This window comes from Leptonotus elevatus, chromosome 1, assembly GCF_054856555.1.
Source record: "Leptonotus elevatus isolate MCC_2025b chromosome 1, RoL_Lele_1.0, whole genome shotgun sequence".
Classification (NCBI taxonomy): Eukaryota; Metazoa; Chordata; class Actinopteri; order Syngnathiformes; family Syngnathidae; genus Leptonotus; species Leptonotus elevatus.
The window spans coordinates 44,180,948-44,203,361 of NC_141239.1; the positions used below are offsets into that span (position 1 = coordinate 44,180,948).

The window sequence follows — 22,414 nt, forward strand, 5'->3', positions numbered from 1 at the left end:
TGTGAATAAATGCATTTAATAAGCAAATACCTATATATATATATAAAAAATATATAGTATATCAGTATACATGTATATTTTTTTTTATTTCACTGTTCGGTACTGTAAAGTGTGTTAGAAATACAATAAAGGTCGATTTTTATATTACACGGTACTTTTGAATGTAGTTTGTTTGGTTTGATAGTGTAAAATACAGTACATACAGGAACACAGTACAACGTGGAGGTCTTACTTGGTGAAAACAAGCTCTCCGCTCATTGAAAAGTATTAGACTTTGAATCATTGTACTTGTAATTTGTGAGGATTCTTTTGATTTCAAAATATGATGAAATGTTATTTGACTACTATAACAATCTGCCTGCAGAGGCAAAAGTCCAATATGAACAGAAATTGGACGTACCTGATGAGTTATTAACATTGTTTTTCTAGTTTTAATTTATATTTTAGCCGTTTTGGATTTAGTTAACTCAGTATGGCTAAATGAATAGCATTTTTATGTGTCTCACACTCCTGAGAAAATAAGGGAGTGTATGGGTCTGGTATCTGTCTCTTCCGAAGGAGACGGTCCGATGTGTGATTGTTTTTCTCTAATCTGATTTATAGCTATGGGAACTTGCTGGACTTGCAGAAGGGAGGAGAGAGGGATTTTCTTGTTTATACTGTGTTGTGGGCTGATGGGAGGAGACTTCTAGTCTCCCACTATTCTGAATAAGTATTGAGGTACCACGTTGGACGAGACAGACAACCTGATAGAACACGGCTTCAGTGTCATCAGCTTTTTGTCCTCAGAAGCTTCTGATAATAAATACCTTTGTAAAGGAACTTCTTCAACAGAATCTCACCATTCAGTTAATTGAACAAGCAAAGAGTACAATACTTAATATTGTCTACTCAAACAAATGGTGACCGCCGACGCTGAATTATAACGAATGGTCTCCTCCGTTGAACCAAACGGATGGTGTTATTCTGACGTGGAACAAGCTGCGGCGTTCATGGACGGGCGGAACTTCTAGGCCTAAATAAATAAAGTACGGTAAGTGGAGACTGTTATCCACGTAGAGGGGTTGTGTCTGTCTGGTCCGCTGCAGCTGGTTTTTCGTCTTCCAAATTGTCTAAATTTTAAATGAGATCTGTGTGAACAAGTTATAGTTTGATGTCGTTGGAGAGTTGATAATGCCGACGATATTGAACTAAACACGTCGTGGAGTGGTGCGTTTAAAAGTGACGTAAATGCAGACTCGAAGAGATGAAGCTTTTTTGTACAGGAAGAAATAGCGGTTAATTTTTTGTTTTGTTTTGTTTTCGTCTCGCTATGAAGAATCCTTAGACCATAATATATATTGAATAAAAGGGTTTGCCGGATGACGTAAGAAGTCTTTCTTCTACTAAGGATCGCGAAGATTATGGTATGCGCTCTGCTTTTTTAGCAGTTTTGACCGGATTTGAGGACAAGTAACATAATTGTTCATGGCTCTTGGTTTGAAAGTTCTCGTACACGTAATATGTCTTTTATTTGAAAAAGCGCCTGTTTGAAATTGAACAGTATTGAGGGGTCCAGGTTGATTACAGCGATGATTGGATTTTGTATCACTGTATTTGCAATCGAGAGATTACGTGTAACTTTTGTTTTATTTTGTTGGCGCTTCTACAATATGTAGTTTTGAGGTCAGGATTCCCGTTTGAATTCCTTTTGTTCCACGGTTGAATTCGATGGTACGTGACAATTTCTTTAAAAAATAAGCGCCTTGCAGAAATTTTGCAATATATGGAGAACAGTTTAGCTCAGCGGGATTGGGTAACCGCTGTGTATAAACGAGAGGTCACGTAATTCTTATGTCTGTCTGTGTGTGGCCATATGTGTTAACATATTGAACTATTAATATTAAAAGTGAGACGTCACTGTGTTGAAACCGAAAGTAAACATCAAAAACTACAAACAAAATGGAGGCGATTTCGACCCGGATATAGAAAGGTTTGTCCTGAATGCGCTTCCGGTTCAGCGAAAAATAAAAGCGTCGATGAACAATGAAAAAACGAACTATGGATCGATTGTATACAAAGCTTTCGCTGGACAAAATGGTATGTCAGAATTTTGTATTTTCTTTGTTGGTAATGAAAAAAGGCTGAATTTGATGCTAAAATGACTCCAGCATTTGTGGAGCAGTTTACGGGTGGTTTGTTCGAAGTTACCCGTTTACTGAAATCACCGTATAAAACTGCGGTTTGAATGCTATAAGATTTGTGGACAACGAATTGAAGGAATAACACCGTTTATTATTTTATAATGACTGAAGAGTGTGTGCGTATGCATTTGAGTGTGTGACCTAGCTTCTAAAAAGGTGGGGGCTATTATTGTTATTGTGTGTGAGAAATGTGCATATGGGGATTTTGTTTGTTTTTCTTCAATATTTTAACTAAGTTTGGTGTTGTTTTGTGTGAGATGATACTGTTGTGATAGTGCCGTTTGTTTTATTAATGGGAATATGATAAAATAGGTTTTGCGATTTATAATGTTAAGACCCCCCCCCCCCCCCCCCGTTTCTAGGTTAGAAAAAAAAGGTGGGGGCTGGGCTGTGCGCTGTTAGCATAATGTGTCCTCGTAATGGGACTTTTTCTTTGTCAAAATGGTAAGAGAGGAATGATAAACAATATAAAATAAGTAATAGTATTTGAAAGATATTGTTGAGTTTTTGTAGAAGACTATTAAATTAGTGTTTTATTTTTTATTTTTTATTTTATTTTTATTTTTTTTAGTGACTGAGCTAATAAATCTTTACACTTTAATGATTGATGACGATGGTTAATTTGTTAACTTTCCCTTTTCGGGACAAATGAAGAAAGAATAATGATAAAATAATGGCATTTTGTTTGAGCTATGTTGAGTTGATATAATTATGCCTACATCTGTATAGCTGTGGCTGGAAGTAAGATAGTTGAATAAGGAGTTGTGAATGTTTTTGAAATTGACATGTTGATAATGATTTTTAATATTTGTTTTTTCTCTGAGTGTGTCATTTCAGAAACTGATGTTTGAGTTCCAAGGCAGATGAGGGTTTGATGGCCTTCACTGATTACAAACTGCGAACGGGATGCGCCCCAGCTGCTGATACGTTGTATGGCTAGTAGCTATTTGAAGGGGTATTGAAAAAAAAAAGAAAAAAAAGAAAAAAGAAATGAATAAAGAGGCTGTGTTTTTTACGAAACATTTTTGAGAAAGCAGGGAGTGAACTGTCTTGCTATGATCCCATATCCTCAGTCTGGCATTTTTAATGCATTGTATCAACGAGTGTGCATTTTTTTTGATCAGGTGAGCTCTCAGAAAGACTGTGTGTCATCGGATCCACATTGCAGACTGCGTCTGAATGGATGTGGCAGAGATCAAAGGTCAAAAGCCGCAGAGCAACAGTCTTCTCGTCCTGTGCCTAAGAAAAACATGATGTTCAAATTCCTCAATGCCCAGTGACTGTGTATACGCCTCATTATAGTGACTTCTCCCATATGGCTGTTTTGCATCCGGAGGAAATCTAAATGCCTGCTCTGAACATTGCTGCCACAGCAGCCGCCCTGCTGGCCAGGATTGAACATTGGCAACAGCTGCCGTCCTGCCTTTTGCTGGGGGTCTGGACAAAGAAAGTTGGTGGTCGGAATGAGATGTGATCCATTCAGTAAAATGCTGCACGGTGTATGCAAGGCATTTTTAATGTGTTGGGTGGGGAACTGTGATCTATAGCAAGATATTTCAGGGAATTGAAAACGACATATGTAAATTTGAAATGAGGGATTGAGAAAATTTATTTCAATCTATAGCCTACTAAATTTTTGCCTATATTTTTGGGAGAATCAGTTTCTGAATTGGTACAATGGGAATTTTATTAATATGTTATGATATGATATATTTTTATTTTCCCCGTGAGGAACTTTTTTGGACTTCGTCCAGTTGCAGCTATAGTATAAAAGAAATAATAGACTAAAATGAGTAGTAACAAGTAAAAGACTAACTAGGAGTTTGATGGCTAAGTTTGATTTTTTTTTTTTTTAACAGCACTGTGATTTATAAATCCCAGAAATATTTTGTGTGCTGTGTTTTTTATGAGCCCCGATAATTTTTAGTTTGATTAAATCTAGGAAATGGTAGATATTTGTGAATTTTGTGTGATTTTATCCTCAGCCCCACTAATCTGTAAAAGAGGTGAGGTTGATTGGCAGTTTAAATAATTTTCGGGACTCTAGGAGAATTAGAGTAATATGGTTACCTCTATTTTTTATGGTCCCAAAGTCATCATATATTAGTGTCTTAAGTTGTATTTGCTTATGCTCAGTTTTATAGTGTTTTGTAGCTCTTTTGTTTATCTCATGGCCTGATTTAGAGGGTTGAGTTATTTATGACGTTTTTTGAGTTATGTGGTCTCTATTTTGTCCTCCCTTTATCTTGACGTGTTTGAAAAAATCAGTGGATCTTTGTCAAATGAGGGAGTTTATGTTTAAGAATTTAACCAATGTAGACGAGTTAGAAAATTAAAATCAAACTTAAAAATGAAATTAAAAAGGTTGTGGGGTATCGGCCTACACTCCAATTGACAGGATGAGTTTGAAAGTGATAATCCACAGTTTGAATATGAAGAAATCTACCAGAGGAAATCGATCGCAAAGTAAGTCTGAAGCAAGCAAGGACAATAATGCATATTCGCCGAATGAAGGTAATTATATTATATTATATCTTTTATCTCAGAATTATATTTGAAAAATGTAATGTTTGGAGCCCAGTGTTTGCAAAAGAGTATAGATAATATGAATATATGTGACTTTTTCCCAGCATGCCAGGATTCGGCCGGTCATGGGATTCTGGGAAGAGAATAAGAGATATGAAAGGCACAGTTATGCAAATTTAGAACAAATTTAGTCATGGTAAAAAATTACCTATTATTGAACAAAACCTATTTGAAAAATAAATATTTATAAGCTCTGTCTTATATTAATGAATGAGCGAATGTCATTCAACTCAATCAAAGGCTGGGCTCTATTTTAATGTCACAAAAATAGATATTTTCTTGTTCCAACAGTGCAGGACCTACAGATCTTAATCAAATAACATTTACTAATCCCAACTAACAAAACTATCAGGGTTTTTTCCTCCAAATAAAATTTATGTGAGTTTATGAGAAACTAAAAATGAAAAGTTTCTGCACTCAGGAGAACGGCCCCAGGGGGTTGGTGAGGAAATCTTGTGCAGTTCTCTGCACAGAGAAAATTCCACATCTGGTCTACAAGGCTTCCGGAGACGTGCCAGGCTCGGCTATCTCATCAACTGATGATCATCAATCTTATCACCTCCGACCTGGAGCCACGTCAGCTGACCCAGTGATCGTTCTGGAGCGGCCGTTTCGACATCATTCGACGCCGTTTGAGGACATCAGTCAACGGATCAAGTCAAGTGCCTTTTCTTGGGCAATCATTCAAAGAAGAGTCACATTTTTCGGGCAGAATAATCCCGGTGACCAATCGAAGAATTTGGGTAGTCTACCCCAGATTCTTAAAGAAGAAAAAGAACTATTGCGTCACTTTTTTCATTCAACAAAACTTCATCACAAGATGGCTTCAAAGAACACATATTCGTCTGCCGATACATTGCGACACTTTTTAATGAACAACATTTTATGTTAAGCCTCACATATGCTATGCTTATTCCACTAAAAATCTTTTAAATGTATCAAATTGTTTTTTAATGTCATATGATTGTTAAACTATCTCCTCTTTTGCTAAAGGGCTGTTTTAAGGATAATTATTTTTATCACACAACCATTGAAAAAAAATGTTTTAATGTGTTGAGCTCTTATGAGCTCAAATGAGGGAATGATGAGTTATTAACATTGTTTTTCTAGTTTTAATTTATATTTTAGCCGTTTTGGATTTAGTTAACTCAGTATGGCTAAATGAATAGCATTTTTATGTGTCTCACACTCCTGAGAAAATAAGGGAGTGTATGGGTCTGGTATCTGTCTCTTCCGAAGGAGACGGTCCGATGTGTGATTGTTTTTCTCTAATCTGATTTATAGCTATGGGAACTTGCTGGACTTGCAGAAGGGAGGAGAGAGGGATTTTCTTGTTTATACTGTGTTGTGGGCTGATGGGAGGAGACTTCTAGTCTCCCACTATTCTGAATAAGTATTGAGGTACCACGTTGGACGAGACAGACAACCTGATAGAACACGGCTTCAGTGTCATCAGCTTTTTGTCCTCAGAAGCTTCTGATAATAAATACCTTTGTAAAGGAACTTCTTCAACAGAATCTCACCATTCAGTTAATTGAACAAGCAAAGAGTACAATACTTAATATTGTCTACTCAAACAAATGGTGACCGCCGACGCTGAATTATAACGAATGGTCTCCTCCGTTGAACCAAACGGATGGTGTTATTCTGACGTGGAACAAGCTGCGGCGTTCATGGACGGGCGGAACTTCTAGGCCTAAATAAATAAAGTACGGTAAGTGGAGACTGTTATCCACGTAGAGGGGTTGTGTCTGTCTGGTCCGCTGCAGCTGGTTTTTCGTCTTCCAAATTGTCTAAATTTTAAATGAGATCTGTGTGAACAAGTTATAGTTTGATGTCGTTGGAGAGTTGATAATGCCGACGATATTGAACTAAACACGTCGTGGAGTGGTGCGTTTAAAAGTGACGTAAATGCAGACTCGAAGAGATGAAGCTTTTTTGTACAGGAAGAAATAGCGGTTAATTTTTTGTTTTGTTTTGTTTTCGTCTCGCTATGAAGAATCCTTAGACCATAATATATATTGAATAAAAGGGTTTGCCGGATGACGTAAGAAGTCTTTCTTCTACTAAGGATCGCGAAGATTATGGTATGCGCTCTGCTTTTTTAGCAGTTTTGACCGGATTTGAGGACAAGTAACATAATTGTTCATGGCTCTTGGTTTGAAAGTTCTCGTACACGTAATATGTCTTTTATTTGAAAAAGCGCCTGTTTGAAATTGAACAGTATTGAGGGGTCCAGGTTGATTACAGCGATGATTGGATTTTGTATCACTGTATTTGCAATCGAGAGATTACGTGTAACTTTTGTTTTATTTTGTTGGCGCTTCTACAATATGTAGTTTTGAGGTCAGGATTCCCGTTTGAATTCCTTTTGTTCCACGGTTGAATTCGATGGTACGTGACAATTTCTTTAAAAAATAAGCGCCTTGCAGAAATTTTGCAATATATGGAGAACAGTTTAGCTCAGCGGGATTGGGTAACCGCTGTGTATAAACGAGAGGTCACGTAATTCTTATGTCTGTCTGTGTGTGGCCATATGTGTTAACATATTGAACTATTAATATTAAAAGTGAGACGTCACTGTGTTGAAACCGAAAGTAAACATCAAAAACTACAAACAAAATGGAGGCGATTTCGACCCGGATATAGAAAGGTTTGTCCTGAATGCGCTTCCGGTTCAGCGAAAAATAAAAGCGTCGATGAACAATGAAAAAACGAACTATGGATCGATTGTATACAAAGCTTTCGCTGGACAAAATGGTATGTCAGAATTTTGTATTTTCTTTGTTGGTAATGAAAAAAGGCTGAATTTGATGCTAAAATGACTCCAGCATTTGTGGAGCAGTTTACGGGTGGTTTGTTCGAAGTTACCCGTTTACTGAAATCACCGTATAAAACTGCGGTTTGAATGCTATAAGATTTGTGGACAACGAATTGAAGGAATAACACCGTTTATTATTTTATAATGACTGAAGAGTGTGTGCGTATGCATTTGAGTGTGTGACCTAGCTTCTAAAAAGGTGGGGGCTATTATTGTTATTGTGTGTGAGAAATGTGCATATGGGGATTTTGTTTGTTTTTCTTCAATATTTTAACTAAGTTTGGTGTTGTTTTGTGTGAGATGATACTGTTGTGATAGTGCCGTTTGTTTTATTAATGGGAATATGATAAAATAGGTTTTGCGATTTATAATGTTAAGACCCCCCCCCCCCCCCCCGTTTCTAGGTTAGAAAAAAAAGGTGGGGGCTGGGCTGTGCGCTGTTAGCATAATGTGTCCTCGTAATGGGACTTTTTCTTTGTCAAAATGGTAAGAGAGGAATGATAAACAATATAAAATAAGTAATAGTATTTGAAAGATATTGTTGAGTTTTTGTAGAAGACTATTAAATTAGTGTTTTATTTTTTATTTTTTATTTTATTTTTATTTTTTTTAGTGACTGAGCTAATAAATCTTTACACTTTAATGATTGATGACGATGGTTAATTTGTTAACTTTCCCTTTTCGGGACAAATGAAGAAAGAATAATGATAAAATAATGGCATTTTGTTTGAGCTATGTTGAGTTGATATAATTATGCCTACATCTGTATAGCTGTGGCTGGAAGTAAGATAGTTGAATAAGGAGTTGTGAATGTTTTTGAAATTGACATGTTGATAATGATTTTTAATATTTGTTTTTTCTCTGAGTGTGTCATTTCAGAAACTGATGTTTGAGTTCCAAGGCAGATGAGGGTTTGATGGCCTTCACTGATTACAAACTGCGAACGGGATGCGCCCCAGCTGCTGATACGTTGTATGGCTAGTAGCTATTTGAAGGGGTATTGAAAAAAAAAAGAAAAAAAAGAAAAAAGAAATGAATAAAGAGGCTGTGTTTTTTACGAAACATTTTTGAGAAAGCAGGGAGTGAACTGTCTTGCTATGATCCCATATCCTCAGTCTGGCATTTTTAATGCATTGTATCAACGAGTGTGCATTTTTTTTGATCAGGTGAGCTCTCAGAAAGACTGTGTGTCATCGGATCCACATTGCAGACTGCGTCTGAATGGATGTGGCAGAGATCAAAGGTCAAAAGCCGCAGAGCAACAGTCTTCTCGTCCTGTGCCTAAGAAAAACATGATGTTCAAATTCCTCAATGCCCAGTGACTGTGTATACGCCTCATTATAGTGACTTCTCCCATATGGCTGTTTTGCATCCGGAGGAAATCTAAATGCCTGCTCTGAACATTGCTGCCACAGCAGCCGCCCTGCTGGCCAGGATTGAACATTGGCAACAGCTGCCGTCCTGCCTTTTGCTGGGGGTCTGGACAAAGAAAGTTGGTGGTCGGAATGAGATGTGATCCATTCAGTAAAATGCTGCACGGTGTATGCAAGGCATTTTTAATGTGTTGGGTGGGGAACTGTGATCTATAGCAAGATATTTCAGGGAATTGAAAACGACATATGTAAATTTGAAATGAGGGATTGAGAAAATTTATTTCAATCTATAGCCTACTAAATTTTTGCCTATATTTTTGGGAGAATCAGTTTCTGAATTGGTACAATGGGAATTTTATTAATATGTTATGATATGATATATTTTTATTTTCCCCGTGAGGAACTTTTTTGGACTTCGTCCAGTTGCAGCTATAGTATAAAAGAAATAATAGACTAAAATGAGTAGTAACAAGTAAAAGACTAACTAGGAGTTTGATGGCTAAGTTTGATTTTTTTTTTTTTTAACAGCACTGTGATTTATAAATCCCAGAAATATTTTGTGTGCTGTGTTTTTTATGAGCCCCGATAATTTTTAGTTTGATTAAATCTAGGAAATGGTAGATATTTGTGAATTTTGTGTGATTTTATCCTCAGCCCCACTAATCTGTAAAAGAGGTGAGGTTGATTGGCAGTTTAAATAATTTTCGGGACTCTAGGAGAATTAGAGTAATATGGTTACCTCTATTTTTTATGGTCCCAAAGTCATCATATATTAGTGTCTTAAGTTGTATTTGCTTATGCTCAGTTTTATAGTGTTTTGTAGCTCTTTTGTTTATCTCATGGCCTGATTTAGAGGGTTGAGTTATTTATGACGTTTTTTGAGTTATGTGGTCTCTATTTTGTCCTCCCTTTATCTTGACGTGTTTGAAAAAATCAGTGGATCTTTGTCAAATGAGGGAGTTTATGTTTAAGAATTTAACCAATGTAGACGAGTTAGAAAATTAAAATCAAACTTAAAAATGAAATTAAAAAGGTTGTGGGGTATCGGCCTACACTCCAATTGACAGGATGAGTTTGAAAGTGATAATCCACAGTTTGAATATGAAGAAATCTACCAGAGGAAATCGATCGCAAAGTAAGTCTGAAGCAAGCAAGGACAATAATGCATATTCGCCGAATGAAGGTAATTATATTATATTATATCTTTTATCTCAGAATTATATTTGAAAAATGTAATGTTTGGAGCCCAGTGTTTGCAAAAGAGTATAGATAATATGAATATATGTGACTTTTTCCCAGCATGCCAGGATTCGGCCGGTCATGGGATTCTGGGAAGAGAATAAGAGATATGAAAGGCACAGTTATGCAAATTTAGAACAAATTTAGTCATGGTAAAAAATTACCTATTATTGAACAAAACCTATTTGAAAAATAAATATTTATAAGCTCTGTCTTATATTAATGAATGAGCGAATGTCATTCAACTCAATCAAAGGCTGGGCTCTATTTTAATGTCACAAAAATAGATATTTTCTTGTTCCAACAGTGCAGGACCTACAGATCTTAATCAAATAACATTTACTAATCCCAACTAACAAAACTATCAGGGTTTTTTCCTCCAAATAAAATTTATGTGAGTTTATGAGAAACTAAAAATGAAAAGTTTCTGCACTCAGGAGAACGGCCCCAGGGGGTTGGTGAGGAAATCTTGTGCAGTTCTCTGCACAGAGAAAATTCCACATCTGGTCTACAAGGCTTCCGGAGACGTGCCAGGCTCGGCTATCTCATCAACTGATGATCATCAATCTTATCACCTCCGACCTGGAGCCACGTCAGCTGACCCAGTGATCGTTCTGGAGCGGCCGTTTCGACATCATTCGACGCCGTTTGAGGACATCAGTCAACGGATCAAGTCAAGTGCCTTTTCTTGGGCAATCATTCAAAGAAGAGTCACATTTTTCGGGCAGAATAATCCCGGTGACCAATCGAAGAATTTGGGTAGTCTACCCCAGATTCTTAAAGAAGAAAAAGAACTATTGCGTCACTTTTTTCATTCAACAAAACTTCATCACAAGATGGCTTCAAAGAACACATATTCGTCTGCCGATACATTGCGACACTTTTTAATGAACAACATTTTATGTTAAGCCTCACATATGCTATGCTTATTCCACTAAAAATCTTTTAAATGTATCAAATTGTTTTTTAATGTCATATGATTGTTAAACTATCTCCTCTTTTGCTAAAGGGCTGTTTTAAGGATAATTATTTTTATCACACAACCATTGAAAAAAAATGTTTTAATGTGTTGAGCTCTTATGAGCTCAAATGAGGGAATGATGAGTTATTAACATTGTTTTTCTAGTTTTAATTTATATTTTAGCCGTTTTGGATTTAGTTAACTCAGTATGGCTAAATGAATAGCATTTTTATGTGTCTCACACTCCTGAGAAAATAAGGGAGTGTATGGGTCTGGTATCTGTCTCTTCCGAAGGAGACGGGCCGATGTGTGATTGTTTTTCTCTAATCTGATTTATAGCTATGGGAACTTGCTGAACTTGCAGAAGGGAGGAGAGAGGGATTTTCTTGTTTATACTGTGTTGTGGGCTGATGGGAGGAGACTTCTAGTCTCCCACTATTCTGAATAAGTATTGAGGTACCACGTTGGACGAGACAGACAACCTGATAGAACACGGCTTCAGTGTCATCAGCTTTTTGTCCTCAGAAGCTTCTGATAATAAATACCTTTGCAAAGGAACTTCTTCAACAGAATCTCACCATTCAGTTAATTGAACACGCAAAGAGTACAATACTTAATATTGTCTACTCTAACATACCCTAATTGGTCTATTGTTAGATTCTTAAAAATTAAACAATCAAAACCACGTAATCATGTAACTTAGCTCTTAGGTCATCTGAATATTGTACATTATGCTATTAATGTAAAAACAGTTCAATAGAAAATTATAAAAAAATACATGCGAGATAAAACATGTCATATGACCAGGATATGGCAGGTTAGCTAGCACGGAGCATTGGTGGTTTGATCTCGGCTATTTTAATATTCTATTGACCTTTTGCACGTGACGTCACCGCCCTCATGGGAACGACCCCAACGGGACGCTGGACGACAAAAGAGCCACTTGTCTGTATTGTAACCATTGAATCTCGTACAGCGTAAAGTCCTTTATCTAATCGATTATCTTATAAAATGGTCATATCTTGCTTTGCGGTCGGTTGTACAGACAGACAAAGGAGTAAACCAAATGTTGCTTTTTATCGCATACCTACTAATGAAGACAAAAGACGTCGGTCGATGGATAGCAGCAATCAACAGAAAGGACTGGCAGCCCACAAAGTATTCACGGATTTGCAGCGATAATTTTTTTACGAGGTTAGTAGATAAATGTTGTAATTAGTAGATAAATGTTCATACATTTTACTAGTAAACGTACACTCTAACAATTGCGTGTTTCAAATCACATCAACGAACCAGATAGTTAGCCATGACTTCAACTGCACGAACACACAGCTTAGTTTTCAAATGCACCTTCTTCAAAACTATTAAGTGCATTTGACTGTTTAATAATGGCGGATTTCGTCTTTTTGCTTGGAGTTTTTCACTCTGGAGCCGGCCGGACTCATATTCATGAAATTACTGCATATCTTGCCACTACGATAGTCATTTGTTCCATGCTAGTAAACATCGTAACATAACATCATCACAGCGTTTCAGTATAGAACGGACTATGTAAAAATAAGTCAGTTAGCATGATTAAACAAGTTTTACCTTTGCATTACGAGGTATATTGTGAGCGTAGCATCTCGTCCCAGAGACTCAGCCAGCGACAAGCGTTTAAATCAGCCCCGGTGTAAGAACACACGGCATTAACTAAATAATGATATAGGTCTTGTGCTGTGAATTTTGGCAAAGTCGGCGATTTGATTAACGTGATAAAAACAGCAGGCAACAGAAGGTAAGGGGCTGTTTTCAAATTAGCGATCTCCAACAAAAGTAAATATCGCGCCCTATGAGTCCCGACTAAATGTGCAACTTCGACTGACAGGCGACCTTCGTTTGAAGTAATAGATTCCATGGCTCGATGGGCAATAATAACTTTTAATTTGTAAAATAACAGTCACTAAGTCGCTCCGGGTCACGTCCACTTCCATTCAACAATCATTTCATTCCGCCATCCGTCATAGGACAGTCAGGTGATCACGTGACGTCGGTGCAAATGGTCAATACAAAGAGTAGGACATTTGTGTCATTAATTTCAGCGATTTGGACGATTATATTATGTTTGCCCTCCTGTTGCTATGAAAAACAGGTAAACGTCACTCTGAGGAGAGCAAAAGGGGATATCCTCCATTTAATTAGATAATGATGCTATTTAATGCCTAAAATATACAGAAAACAAAATAATACATTTGATCACACGCAAAAACGGAAATGCTCGCTATAAAGCACTGTGGTCTTGGTTAGCCTCAGTTTCAATCCATCCTGTTGCATTCTTTCACTCCTTTTTTTTGTGTGTGTGCATATTTTCTCTGATGTTCAGGGTCCATGGGAAACACATGGAATGAAAATGTAGTTTCCATCATGTTATATGGTTGGAACATTCATCCGCACAACAACTTTGAGGCATGATTTTTCTGAGCGCTTTGGATGCTAGTTTCCTAGTCACAGGCAAAAGCAGTAATACACTGTTTTTTTCCCCCCACCGTAGGGGTGTTGGCATTGCATTGTTGAAATGCAAAAAATGCCCGGATGTTTGGAATTGCCCATGACCAATATTGTACAGTACACACTACACAGGTAGTGTCACCATTATTCATATGTTACTGTCTTTACATGACGTAAAGACAGTAGAATATGAATAATGGTTATAGTGATACTAATGTTTAGTAGATCATATACAGAATTTAAAATGTGACCTTTTGGAACCCAAACCCTCGATATACCATGAACTCTGGCACAACATGGCTGCGCTGCAGCGTTTTGAGTGACATCCTTCTTGCCAATCGATATGTGCCATAAAGACGTTTCAATGAAACAGCATCCGGATTGCCCCATGTTTAACCAATCACAGTTATCTTTCTGAAAACACCAACCAATCATATGCTTACAAAGCAGTAGGGCGGGGCCGCAAGCATGCGCAATGCGTCACTACGGAACTGCGGCGCGAGGCCAGGCTACGGGTAGCCATTAGCTTGTCTTCTTGAGGGGAAGAAAAAAAGACAACGATTCAGGTCCGTTTGCCTTTTTTAACAATGTTTTTTGTATACTACCAGTTTTTCTTCGCTTGAAGCCACACGATTTGTATCGTTCGTTTGGATTAAACATAAATTATTATAGCGTCCTTTTTTAAAAAGCCATTCGAGGCGCGAATGGTTCCGTTGTGTTTGAATTTTACGTTTATCTGCTAACTGTTTTCGGCAGAGAGCAGAAATATGGCGATGGCCTGTCAGTGCCTCATCCCTCTGCTGTTGCTGAGTGCGGCAGTGTCGACCGTGGAAGTGCACCGCCCCCGGGGTGTCCCCCTGACAAGTAAGAAGGGATTTTAGTAACAGTGAGTGGTCCCTTGACTTTCGAGTTTTAATTCGTTCCTTGGCCAGGGTCGTGACTTAAATCTCCCGCATCTTAAATTGGAACATTCCTGATCGAAATTAATGGAAGAATAATTAATTACAGGTTGACCAATATAGTTTAAAAGCGGCACATGATAACGTGCCTGCACTGTCCACCCACTTATGGCTCAATTCGTATGTTTGTTGTAAGAGTTGAGGATCCAAAAACGAAGTGGTCAGTTTAATTTTTTCTTGCCAAATGTCATAATTGGAATGGTGCTAATAAATAAATACATTATCAGGCCCAACTCCTAAATGATTTTTTTGCTCCAAACGCCAAAGCAAAAATATCGACCAAGTGAAGGCCCGTGTCTCAAGCATGTACGTTTAGTCACTCGTAAGTCAAGGCACCACTTTAAGTCTCAACCGGTGTGTGAAGTGTGAAGCTTTCACTCGGTCCTATTGGATAATAGAACATCTCTATTATGTGGTGTTCAACAGAAAAGCACTTTTATGTTGAGGGCAAACCATTCACTTGCTTGGATGGCTCCCGCACAATTCCCTTTGACAGGGTGAATGATGACTACTGTGACTGTCAGGATGGTTCAGATGAGCCAGGTTTGTACATCCGGCAGCCTCCCGCCCATTCAAATTGCATTTGATACGTCAGACCAACCCATTAGTTTACTTGCAGGTACTCCGGCTTGCCCCAATGGCAGCTTTTACTGCACTAACGCGGGGCATCGACCAACCTTTATCCCATCGTCCCGCATCAATGATGGTGTATGCGGTAAGACCACTTCTTTCCTTTTTCTTTTTCTTTTTTAACACAACTTGTGGTCAGAATTTCTATTCAATGGATTTGTGCCCTTTTGCAGACTGCTGCGATGCAACAGATGAGTACAACAGCGGTGCTAGTTGCCCAAACACTTGCAGGTACGTGTGACTACATTGGTCACAGCGGGGTACACACATACTCATTTTAGACAACTTAAGCATTTTTTAAATTGTGAGAAACACTTGAGTGAAAGTTGCAGGACCAGCCAAACTGTGGAGGAAAAAAAAGTGAATTATTATATTATAATTTTTCCTCATACTATGTGTAGAAATAAGTTTGGTTGATGGCGGCGAGCCAGAAGAAGAGTGTATAAAAGACAATGCCCGAAGTTTAGGATATTTTCCCCACTTAAAAAGGAAAATTACAAAGTGCAATGTGTCTACTGCAAAACAGAACTAACATACCTCAACAGCACATCTACATACGCCAACACAAGTTGATGTTGGCTAATTTAATGTGAGGATAAGGATCCCAAGTTACCTGCAGCTGACATGCACATTTTGTTGTTTAATAATGTAATTTTTAAAAATCAGATTAATCGATTGCATAATTTGTAGAAGAATCTATAAATAAATAAATCTTCGATAGATACAGGCCTATTTAGCACATTCTACACCACAGGATATTGTTTTAGAAACATCTGATAATTAGGCCATAGATGACTTTGGTCGATAAATTCCTTTTTAAAAACATAAATACAAGTGTCTTTAAAAGGTTCCACTTTAAAAAAATGCTCATTTCTGTACATAGGGAGTTGGGGCGCAAGGAGAGGGAGAGTCTGCAAAAACTGGCTGAGGTTGCAAAGGAGGGCTTCATTCTCAAACAGCAACTCATTCAGGAGGCCAAGAGGGGTCTTGAGGAAAAGAAGGTGTGGATTAAAATTCATTAAAATGGAAAAATTCTATACATTATTTATCAAACTGAATTATGAATATCCCGTGACAAAGCACATAGCTAATATCTTTCTTATTTAGTAAACACATCAATCTGCCTAATTAAATGTGTTTTTTTCCCCCTGGCAGGCCAAAGCATTAGAATTCGAGGCCAGTAAGAAACAACTGGAGGAGAAGGTGGAGGCTCTGAGAACAGTGAAAGAATCTGCAGAGGATCCAGAAAAAGAAGCTAAAGGGCGCCATCTGAAGGCTTGGGAAGGTAAGCAGATCTGTCTCAAAGTGGCAGCTCCGCATTTATTGTGGATAAGTCATTATTCATATTAAATGTAATAATGCAGATGAGAAGGCTGCAGTACGTGCAGAGAAGGACAAGGCTCGAATGACTGAGGTGTTTCTTGAACTGGATGATGATGGCGATGGCCTGTGAGTATCAACACACACACAAATGACTCACTAGTTAATATTTGCTTTGACTCATGCTGCTACCTCCCACCTATATTGTATAAGACTTTTGTATTTTCTAAGATTATCCTTTCATTGTTTGATTCCCTAATAAATTGCATGTTCATTTCAGTGTCTCCCTGACTGAGCTTCAGTCTCACAGTGAGCTCGACACAGATTCAGATGGTTCTTTCACTGAAACGGAGGCTCAGGTAAAAACAAAAACAAACAAAAAAACACTAGTTTCAGCACCACACACGCATTCTGATTTGTAACATTTTAGCTGATTTTTACAGTCCCCAGAATGATGGTAAAAATGGACAAGTATGTTTTTACTGCTCTTTTGTGCGGTGTACTTTAAACAATAGATTGAACACTAGATGGCTCATCCATGCTGTGAGCCAATAGGAAGAAACATACTGGTAACCACAGGGCGGTCATCTTGGGACAGGGCTGCTCGATCACTCGTAACTTTTAATTTAATTTTCATTTTAATTGTTGGATATGGCACAAACAACTATGCCGTGTTAAAAAAAAATCTTTGATTTAAAAATTCAACCTGAGCCACGTCAATAAGGTTTGTAATAATAAATTTAATACGTCAAGAATTCAGCAAGTTACGAGTATTTAAGTGAGTAATTTATACAATGACTACAGCACAGTGAACCAGAGTCCCCTGTCCTAAGATGGCCGACCAGTGGTTATGTTGCTGACTCCGCCTTGAGACATCTCGTTCAAACAACACAACACACACAGCACCAAGGTTATTTTAGTTAACTAAAACTAACGAAAAAACTGAAACAAAAATTCAAAAAACTATTTAACGAAATAACCCCCCCCCCCGAAAATGATAAAAATAAAACTAACTGATACCACATTTTATGTTCACAAAACTTAACTAAAACTAACTATAATTATAGCACAAATGTCCTTCGTTTTAGTCTTTGGTAATCAATTTAATGCATGAGCCTTTGGGGATGATTTATTTTGATATTAACCGGAATAAGGACATTTGAAAGTGTGTCACACAAAAGATGACGTCATCTGGCAGCCATCATGGTGTTTTTTAAAAATTGCGCACAAGTAATACACACTTTAAAAAAAACAACTAAAACTAATGCAACGTGTTTCCCATGGAGTTGTTGATGATGTTGTATACAATGTTTATATTCAAATTTACATGTTTTGTATACTGTTTTTGTTCAAATTAACTAATTAGTTAGTTTATAAAGTTATTTATTTATTAAAAAAATATATTTGCTGGTGGAGCTTCCACTCCACATACCTTATGGGCCCTTTGGAAAAACACTACTTTGGATTAGGTCGTTCAATGCAGTGTTTCCCAACCAAAGGTATGTGAGCACATTGCAGGAGGTATATGGAAACTCGGGTAATTGATGAAAATAAATTTAAACTCCTATACTATGACTCTGAGTGTTGTTCTTGTTCGGTGTTTTGTTTAACGACTGTTTACAGGGGACTAATGTAAAGGCACTCCCATTTTTGGTGGTAAATGTTTTGAGATTTATATATTAAAATGAAAAGCAGGTTATTTGTATTTTATGGACATTAAATGATGAATGACGTCGTATTCCTCTCTGTTCACTACAGCAAACTGTGCTTACAAATGAAGAGCAATTTATGGCACTATCAGCGGACACAGTGAATTCTTAGTGGATTTGATCCTTAGTGTAAAAAAGTTTGAAAACAACTACTTTAGAGTTTCGACGTGTAACTTATTGATTAAATAAACTAACACTAAAAATACATTTCATTGTGCAACATGTATTCAGCAGTTTAACCCAAAGTAGTTTGTTAAATGAAATTTGCACCAACAATGAGGGTAATATAAACCTGACCTACTTTACCCCAGTCACCTTTTGTGTTGATGTTCATCTTGTGAGGATAAGTAGTAGCACGACAGTTTATATGGCATTTGTCTTTGAATTGTGCACAGGCCCTTTTGGGAGGCGTGGACAAAGTGGACACGGTGGCGTTCGCGGCTGTCTGGAAGGACTTTAAAGACAAATACATCTCGGAGGTAGGACACCAGCGGCCCCCAAAGGCGCACTTTTGCCACTTTTCCATTAGCCCCGAATGGCACTACACACGTGGGTGGGTGGGCACCACACTGCACGGCCTCCTATGCTTAGCCATTATTTACAACAGATGCGGGGCGGGGCCAGTTGAACTATGGAATTGTAAACATTAGGGGTGTTAGAAAAAATCGATTCGGCAATAAATCGCGATATTACAGCGCGCAATTCTCAAATCGATTCGATATGCGGCCGAATCAATTTTTAAACATAATTTTTTTTATGGGAATATTCAACAAAACGTCTTACTTAGGGTTAGGATTCACACATTAAGCATGGAAGAATGTAATATTGTAACATTAATACTTAATATTTTATTTTAGTGCTTTATTAAACATGAAACGGACTGCAACCTGTTTGTTAAATGCAGTGGCTCAGTTATACACCATTATTTTTGTTGTATACACTGTATTTTTATGACTTTGGTGACGGTCGGCGGGCACCTGCCCCCCGCTTGTGAAAAAGCATTTGTTGCATCCGTGTCGGCCAATCAGATGACACTGACGACACGGCCGCACTCGGCTGACGCTACAGAACCACATCCGAGAAGGTTCTGAAAAGCGGTTCCATTGTAACCGCCCGGACCCGAAAAAGTCTAATCAAAAGGCAAACATCCGGGGTCAAGGGAGGCGGGCTCAGTGTGGAATCAGGCTAATGTTAATGAGGCATTTGTCTTTACGAGGCTGAAGTCCTGTAAAGTGGACCTTTCTTGTTGGCAGGCCCAAGCACAAGAGGAGATGCCACAAGAGGAGACGCCGCATGGGGAGACGAGGGAGACGCTCTCCGACAATGACTCTGACCGTTATTCTGAGGGTGAAATTCCAGAGGAAGATGATGATGATGGTGATGATCAGGAGGAGGAGGACGATGAAGAAGAGTTAGAGGATGATGATGCTGATGAAGCAGACTACAATGTACAATTTTGGAGCATGTGCACTATGTGAGAAAAGTTGATTCGTCTGATTCACTGTGTGTGTCTGCATGTTTGTGCTTATCCCACAGAGACCTCCTGCGGTCCAAGAAAAGAAAGATGACGAGGACGAGGGGACGATGCCACCCTATGATGAGGAAACGCAGAACCTTATTGATGGTAAGTGCTTGTGTGACTCACTGCTGACGATTCACTAAAATCGCAAATGTCAATGCAAACCTGAATATACCTTCTTCCCTGCATTCCCTGTGTGTGCGGTGTTGGACTTGTACCAATACACCTCGAACGTTCAAACCATCATCATTTGTGATGTGAACAAATATTATGAGGCTCAGTCAGCATCTTAAGTGACTTTGCTGGCTTTTGGTACAAAATGCAAGAATTTTAATGTAAATGCACTGGTTGACTTCTTGTTATGCTTGTGTGATGTTGAAATGTTGCTAATTTGAAGGATACCTGACTCATTGAACCATTTTCAAGAGTAAGAAGATAATATTTTGTTGATAATTAATGTAATTAATTCCGGACAAAATATTAACTTTTTTTTACTGCTGAAAATGTCTCAATGAGTCAAGTATCCCTTAAAAAATGGCATGTATTCTCCATAATGTTTTGATAGTAGATAGTTTCAGTCCACCAGCATGGAAATGCCCTCAAATAGTTCGCTGTACGCCACAGCGAACTATTTGACCCCATTCGATGGCGTAGGCGTACCTAATATTGAGGGTATGAGTGCATTAAATTCCGCATTAAGGCCTGGTAATTGAATCCAGCATGTTTGCTTTGCTAGCTGCCCAGAAGGCGAGAGAGCAGTTTGATGAGGCTGAGCGAGCTCTCCGGGAACTGGATGATCAGTTGAAGTAAGTACTTTACTCAGACTACAACGGACGTCATTTCCAGTAATGTTCCTTTTGTGACATGTCCAGCTGGATTTACTCTGCAGCAGGTCCAAGTGCTCTATTCTAACTGAATGCCTGTTTTCAGATTTTTGTTTTTGTTTACTTCATTCTTTTTGTGTCCATTTCATAACTGAACCGGTCTGACCATATCCAGTATGGCTTTGTTTACATTGACAGAAAACATGTAGCAACCCTCATAGGCTTATGTCCTAACTCAGTGCTTCTCAAATAGTTATATATGCGCCCCCCCTAAAAAAAATAAAAAATCCAAACACATATGCACATTTTACACAAACGCCTACAATATTAGCCTGTGCTAAACAATTAACAATCACGAATCACAATTAGCATTAGCCCTGAATAAACTCGAATCACTTACTTATTGTACTTTTACTGAAAATCACTTCATAGTCCAACATATGAAAAATCCAATTTGATCAAAAATATTAAATGGTAAATGGAGTGCACTTAAATAGCCCTTTATTTTCACATGTTTACTAAGCCTGATGTATTTGCTTGTCTCGTTCACACATATTGAGTTGTCGAAGGCTACAATGGCCATTGACGCAGCATGCTAACCACACACAAAGGTTTTTCAAATAACTTACTTTATGCTCCAGGTTTCCGCGCCGTCACTCTGATGTTTTTCTTTTGTTCCATCCCATTTAAAATCCATAAATGTCATGAATACTCGCTTATTTTAGCCTCATACTTGATAATGCTATCTAGCTAATGGTATTGCGAAGCGAGTTCATTTCTAAGGTCCGCCTTGCGTCTGTTGTTAAGTGCATTGTGGCCAACTGGGTCAATTTGGCTCAGTTATCGCGCACTTTGGTCGCATAAAACCGTAGTAATAGTCCTTATAGCAAATGTTGGATGGCTTAGCCTGCACGCTACTTGGAAGAGTGAAAAAAAAACTTGGAGGAGTCAAAGCCGTATCGGGAGGAGTCTTGAGTCTTACGCTGTTGTAGTAGATACTGCCTTCCTGTTGCTGATGCACATAGGGCCTCCATTTTATATTTGGCTCCAATAAATTCATTAGATCTCTTTTACTTATTTAGAGATTTTGACAAAGATTGTTTTGTTACAAACATCAGACATGTAGCGATGCAAATTTTCTCCCTTTTCAGTCGAAAGAGACCACAAACAATCCCTAAGAAGCATCTTAGTTAGTAGTGGTGAATGCCGGTTGGAGTCTGTCAGCAATAAGTGTCCGTGCGGAAACACGAAATATTGGTTCCGTCAACTTCCAGGTGCCGCAAATATGTTGTTGTTTTTTAATTAAAATAGCTTCGACGCATGCATTTTTGCATCCACCAATTTTTGTGGTCGACCCAACCGACTTGGTCAACTGTTTTTCCCCAGCCTTAATTACACACTACATTAGGTGAAAGTGGTACACATTGTCAGAGTTTGCAAGGAGTAGTAGTTCCTCTGCAGATTGTACTGAGAACAATTTTAGACAATGGTACTATTTACAGTCACAGTTGAGAGTTGGGGGCGTGGAGACAATTTTTTTTTTCTTCCTGGGTAGGCAAAATAATAATAATTGAATAACTCCAAAAGTGCCAACACCGGGTATAAACAGCACAAAAGTAAACATTTATACATTAATAATACAAATGTTAAATGTTGCATTGTGTTTTAGTTGGCTTGGGCAGACTTTTCCTCAAATTGATTTTGAAGGTAGCAGCTTCTGCATTGCTGGCTGCCGTCTGTGTTTTTTTTGAAGGGTAGGCAGTTGTGTTGTGTATTAGAGGGTGACACGGGAGTTGATTTTCA

The 22,414-nt window shown here is 38.1% G+C and overlaps 1 protein-coding gene across 3 annotated transcripts in view; it reads left to right on the plus strand.

The window, feature by feature from the left end:
• Nucleotides 1–14,103: 14,103 nt before the first annotated feature.
• Nucleotides 14,104–22,414, plus strand: part of prkcsh (PRKCSH beta subunit of glucosidase II) — a 51,755-nt gene continuing 43,444 nt past the window's right edge. For all 3 annotated transcript variants that reach the window (XM_086072480.1, XM_086072489.1, XM_086072408.1), the window contains exons 1-13: nt 14,104–14,216; nt 14,407–14,514; nt 15,036–15,152; nt 15,229–15,324; nt 15,413–15,470; nt 16,123–16,240; nt 16,395–16,524; nt 16,604–16,688; nt 16,840–16,918; nt 18,664–18,747; nt 19,522–19,716; nt 19,805–19,892; nt 20,524–20,593. In XM_086072480.1, coding sequence (XP_085928606.1) covers nt 14,418–14,514; nt 15,036–15,152; nt 15,229–15,324; nt 15,413–15,470; nt 16,123–16,240; nt 16,395–16,524; nt 16,604–16,688; nt 16,840–16,918; nt 18,664–18,747; nt 19,522–19,716; nt 19,805–19,892; nt 20,524–20,593 — 1,217 coding nt within the window. In that variant the 5' untranslated portion in view covers nt 14,104–14,216; nt 14,407–14,417. The remainder of the gene's footprint in view (nt 14,217–14,406; nt 14,515–15,035; nt 15,153–15,228; nt 15,325–15,412; nt 15,471–16,122; nt 16,241–16,394; nt 16,525–16,603; nt 16,689–16,839; nt 16,919–18,663; nt 18,748–19,521; nt 19,717–19,804; nt 19,893–20,523; nt 20,594–22,414) is intronic.